Source organism: Danio rerio, chromosome 11 (assembly GCF_049306965.1).
Source record: "Danio rerio strain Tuebingen ecotype United States chromosome 11, GRCz12tu, whole genome shotgun sequence".
Lineage (NCBI taxonomy): Eukaryota > Metazoa > Chordata > Actinopteri > Cypriniformes > Danionidae > Danio > Danio rerio.
This window is the reverse complement of record NC_133186.1, coordinates 47,442,501-47,448,648: the sequence shown is the minus strand read 5'-3', so window position 1 is coordinate 47,448,648 and position 6,148 is coordinate 47,442,501. Positions and strand designations below refer to the sequence as shown.

Here is a 6,148-nt window from a genome sequence, read left to right as displayed (position 1 = left end):
GTGTGTGTGTGTGTGTGTTGATCGATCACACGTGCAGATTATTAAGAGTTTAATTCTCCTCTCTAACATCTGCATATTAAAAATCATCAACATTATTAGCACAAACTCTTCTCCTTCAGAGTTCGTGCAGTGACGCTACGTTTTTGTTTTTTACCGCGTGATCCCGCATCATCAAAGCGCCGCCGCAGCTGGAGCTCATTAACCGCGGAGCGCGCGCAAAACCCGAGCGGCACTTTGATGTTCTTGAGACGCGGGAGCGGCCACTTCAAAGCGGCGCTTAGACCAGCTTAACAGCACAAATACAGACCATCATCATCATCATCATCATCATCATCATCATCATCATCACGGACACAACACACTCATACACACACACTTCAGTGTAGGTTAACAGCGTGTTTAATCGATGAAGCTTTAACCAATTATTGTTATTAATTAATCTATTGATCTACAGCACAGACTCTTGTCCATCCTCAGCGACGTCACTTTTTACCTGGAAACAAACAAACAAAAAAGTGCATTAAAATAGTGTATTTTACTCATAAACAGATCAAAACCTTTAAAGATGTTTCTGTTTCGAATAAATGCTGTATACTGAGTTGTTTTAGCATACCGCTGGGTCAAATATACACAAACACACACTGATTTTTTTTCAATTAAATTTATCACACTTTGTTTCCTTTCTTACGAAAAATGAATCAAACTGACTCTCTTTATGAGAAATGAATCAAACTGACTCTCTTTATGAGAAATGAATCAAACTGACTCTCTTTATGAGAAATGAATCAAACTGACTCTCTTTATGAGAAATGAATCAAACTGACTCTCTTTATGAGAAATGAATCAAACTGACTCTTTATGAGAAATGAATCAAACTGACTCTCTTTATGAGAAATGAATCAAACTGACTCTCTTTATGAGAAATGAATCAAACTGCTCTCTTTAAGAGAAATGAATCAAATTGACTCTCTCAAAAGAAATGAATCAAACAGACAATCTCTCATAAGAAATTAATCAAACTGACTCTCATGAGAAATGAATCAAACTTTCATGAGAAAGGAATCAAATTGACTCTAATGAGAAATAATTCAAACCAACCCTGTTGTGAGAAATTATTCAAATAGATTCTTTCTCATGAAAAAAATTAATCAAACTGACTCTCTCCAATGAGAAATTAATCAAACTGACTCTTATGAGAAATGAATCACTGTCTCTTATAAGAAATTAATCAAACTGGCTGTCATAAGAAATGAATCAAATTGACTCTCTCATGAGAAATGAAACAAACCAACTCTGTTGTGAGAAATGAATCAAATTGACTCTCTCATGAAAAAAAATGAATCAAACTGACTCTTTAATGAGAAATGAATCAAACTGACTCCGCATAAGTAATCAAACTGACTTTGAGAAATGAACCAAACTGAACTCTGTTGTGAGAAATTCATTAAACTCTCATGAGAAATGAATCAAATAGACTCTTTCAAAAGAAATGAATCAAACTGACTCTCTCATAAGAAATGAATCAAACTGACTCTCTCATAAGAAATGAATCAAACTGACTCTCTCCAATGAGAAATTAATCAAACTGACTTTTATCAAAAAAATAATTCAAACTGACTCGCTTTATAAGAAATGAATCAAACTGACTCGCTTTATAAGAAATGAATCAAACTAACTCTCTCCAATGAGAAATGAATCAAACTGACTCGCTTTAAAAGAAATGAATCAAACTGACTCTTATGAGAAATGAATCAAACTGACTCGCTTTATAAGAAATTAATCAAACTGACTCTCTCCAATGAGAAATGAATCAAACTGATTCTTATGAGAAATGAATCAAACTGACTGCCGTGAGAAATGAATTAAATTGACTCACGGAAAAATAAATCAAACGGTCTCTCATGAGAAATGAATCAAACCAACTCTGTCGTGAGAAACGAATCAAATTGACTCTTTCTCATGACAAAATAATTCAAACTGACTCTCAAAAAAAAAATGAATGAAACAGACTCCTCATGAGAAATGAATCAAATTGACTCTAATGAGAAATGAACAAACCAACTCTGTTGTGAGAAATGAATCAGATTGATTCTTTCTCATGAAAAAATGAATCAAACTGACTTTCTTATGAGAAATGAATCAAACTCTCTCTTGAGAAATGAATCAAATTGACTCTCTCATGAGAAATAAACCAAACTGACTCATGTGCAACGAATCACACGGACTGTCATAAGAAATAGATTAAAGTGATCCTCATGACAATTGATTCAAACCAACTCTGTTGCGAGAATTACACCAATCTGACTCTCACGAGAAATAAAGCAAACCAATTCTGTTATGAGGAATGAATCAAAATGACTCTCATATGAGCATCGAATCAAACTGAATCTCACTTATAAAAATGAATCAAACTGACACACACACACACACGCGCACACACACACACACACACACACACACACACACACACACACACACTGTAATATATTTTATTTATTTGGGACATCTGTGTATATTTTATGACGATGCACACTTCTACAAAACCATCCCAATCTTGTGGAATTATATTGATGTTGCAATTCATATCCCAAAATAAAAACACAAAACATCACAGCATGAGTGTTTCCCTGATGAACACACCTGGCAGCTTGAGCCACTTTGGCACCTTTGCGCTGTCGGTGCGGTTGGGTCGGTCTGCGGCGGTGTGTGGGTCACAGTGTTCCTCTACTGCCCCCTGCTGGCCGGAGGAAGGACAGGACTCTGGAGCTGACTGCGGGAGGTGTGGAGGAGCAGAAGAAGAGGAGATCGCAGGAGGAGGAGAGCGAGGCATACAGCTGAAACACACACGGCAAAAACACACATGATGGAGGAGCTCACACTCACTGCGGTCAAAGGTCATGACCTCTGAGAGACTACAGCTATTAGGGTGGTGGCTAGAAGGGATACAGCTGTAGACGGTGGTTAAGGAGAATTGTTTATTAAATGATAGAGCTATACAATAGGATTGTATGACATGTAATGATTTGTTGTACTCTCCCATTCACTGCGCTCTGAGCTTACCGTCTATGACCACTTCAATGCTGACAAACACGGGAATGCGAAAAGGCTCCATAATGACAAATTAAACAAGAGAATCCGTGAGTCCCTCATTTATTCTGTGACCCAGTAATTAAATGTTTGAGTCAAATGAACGAATCTTACACCAAACGACTGACGAGGAAACTACAGTAAACACTCGTACAGCTTTTCATTTCTACAGCACTTCTAGAATGAAAATAAATAACTAAAATCAAGGCAAGTGTAACTGTGATGTGTGTGTGTGTGTGTGTGTGTGTGTGTGTGTGAGTGTGTGTGTGTGTGCTGCGCATAAAGACATCACCAGGACACAGCATCTGCTTTGATGTGTGTGTATGTGATGAGGGAGATTGGGAGACAGGTGTGTGTGTGTGTGTGTGTGTGTGTGTGTGTGTGTGTGTGCTGCAGGGGTTTCTAGGAAAGCAGCCACTATCTTTAGAGCGGATGTGTGAGGAAACAGGAATCTCACATCGGGACGAACCTCAAAGGAATTCCAGAGGGACACAAACCAGCAGTGTGTGTGTGTGTGTGTGTGTGTGTTTCACATTACTGCTATTTACCAGTTACAGCTTCACTAGAGTTCAGGTTAATGTAACCCAACAGTCAAATAACAATGCTTTCATCTCTGAACTCTGATGGAACAAGCTGCTCACACACACACACACACACACACACACACACACACACACACACACACACACACACACACACACGCACACACACGCACACACACACACACACACACGTACACACATAAAAGATGCAGTATGTAAGTTTGACAACCAGTGGTTGAACTAGGTATTGCACTCCCATTCAAAACACACGCAAGTGCAGGTTGCCAGATTGACGACACCAACAGCAGTGTGCCTGACTGTCGAGCCTGAAGGCTGATTTCAGCTGTGTTCTAACTAAAAGCACCTGATTTTCTACGGATATTCTCCATATTAAACAGAGTTTTATGTTCTAAACAACACCTCAAACTGATATATCAGAAACAGCTTCAGTTTCTCACAGCTGAACAACAGAAAACGGAGAATGTTCAGGTTCAGCTCAAGTGCTGTATTCAGTGTTAAATGCTGATGATGTGAGTCTGACAGGACATTTATCAGCACACTACTGACAGCAGCAGCAGACAGTTCAGCTCAGATCTGCAGAATACAATAAAGCGTCTGACACTGAACTTCAGAACTGCAAACCAACACATATCAGTGATCCAGCATCTGCATTTAATCATGTTAAGAGCTTTAATCTGTGTTCATTAGAGTATAAAGCTCAGTGTTGTGCTGGAGTGCAGTGAGTTCTCTATTCTGTGTTTCTGAATGTCTGTGTTTACATTTCTGTCCTGTTTCTCCTGCTGCAAACAGCCAAACTGCTCATCATTGTGTATCTCATCATGTAGCGTGTTGTTAGGACACGGGGTTACAATGTGACCTGCTCACCTAATGTTCACACTCCTGATATTTATATTATCAGCTAATTAATCACCTCATGTGGAACTCTGAATCTGCGTCTCACTACAGAGTCTGCTACTGTCCACCAGAGGGCGCATTTCAGTCACAGTCGCATGCTTTGAGAGTCTTCCTGACTGAATGAATGATTTGCGCTGTTTTCCACCATCTGGCAACCCGCAGTGCTGAAATATAATTGGCTGAACTGGCATTGGGCGGGTTAAAGAGACCAAAACAAAGACAGCGCTCCGGCACGTAACACACATGACCACAGCAGAATATCTGACTTCAGCATTGAGTCTCAGATAAACAAGCATGTTCACTGAGCATGTTTCTGAATATCTGCACAGATGATGCTGCTTTATGATGCAGAAGAGTCAAACGCTGACATACAGCAGCTTAAAGAAAGAATTATCATCATAATTTGGTTTCACTTTGTTTCATTGCAGATAAAATAATGAAATTAAACCAAAAATGTAAAGAAAAACAAGAATACTTTAAGGGTTAAAATGACAGTTTATGGTGCTTTACCTTCTATTTTATGCAGAAAATTCACTAAATAAATATGAACATACATTTCTCCTATTATGTCACTGATTCCTTAAGTTTATTAAAAGTATGGAAAGAAAAATTAAAAAGATGAACTCAGTGGAATATTCACCCTGCTATGAGCTGATCAGCCTGCAGGGCGGAGACACTGACATCCAGGAGATCAGAGCGCAGGAAACCATCTGCAGAGACACACACACGCACGCACGCACGCACACACACACACACACACACACACACACACACACACACACACACACACACACACACACACAAAATGTGAGCCAATATCTGGACATATAGATGCACACACTCACACGAACACTCGCACGCACACACGCACGCACACACACATACAGGGAGCTTCTGCTTGGTTCATGTTCCATATTTACACACACATACACACACACACACACACACACACACACACACACACACAAAATGTGAGCCAATATCTGGACATATAGATGCACACACTCACACGCACACTCGCACGCACACACGCACGCACGCACGCTCACACACATACAGGGAGCTTCTGCTTGGTTCATGTTCCATATTTACACACACATACACACACACACACACACACACACACACGCACACACACACACAAGCAATGAATACTAATGAATACTAATCATGAATACGCAAACATTCACATGGTTGTTTGTGTGTGTGTAAGTGTGTGTGAGAGAGTGTCATTGTATATGTATGCATGTGCAAGTGTGGTGTGTGTGTGCGCGCGCATGTGTGTCTCTGTGCACACATTTGTTTCTTTCTGTTTGTGCATGTTTGTGTGTGTATGCATGTTTGTGTGCTTATGTGTAAGTGTGTGTGAGAGAGTGTTTGTGTGAGTGTGTGTGTATGTTTCTATGAGAGTTTGTGTGTGTGTTTATGTGTATGTGCGTAAGTGTGGTATTTGTGAAACGGACAAATGTGTGCACACACACACACTCTCTATGTGCATGTTTGTGAGTGTGTGAGTTTGTGTGTGTGTATACAGGTTTGTGTGCTTTTATGTGAGTGTGCAAGTGTGTGACTGAAACAGGAACAGGTCAGCAGCCCCCGTCAGC

The 6,148-nt window shown here is 39.9% G+C and overlaps 1 protein-coding gene across 1 annotated transcript in view; it reads right to left on the bottom strand.

The window, feature by feature from the left end:
• Positions 1-384: 384 nt before the first annotated feature.
• aspscr1 (ASPSCR1 tether for SLC2A4, UBX domain containing) overlaps positions 385-6,148 on the bottom strand; it is an 18,345-nt gene continuing 12,581 nt past the window's right edge. Inside the window, 3 exon segments of the mRNA NM_001017575.1 lie at positions 385-493; positions 2,641-2,834; positions 5,185-5,254. Of these exon segments, the coding sequence (NP_001017575.1) occupies positions 483-493; positions 2,641-2,834; positions 5,185-5,254 (275 nt within the window). The 3' untranslated portion in view covers positions 385-482.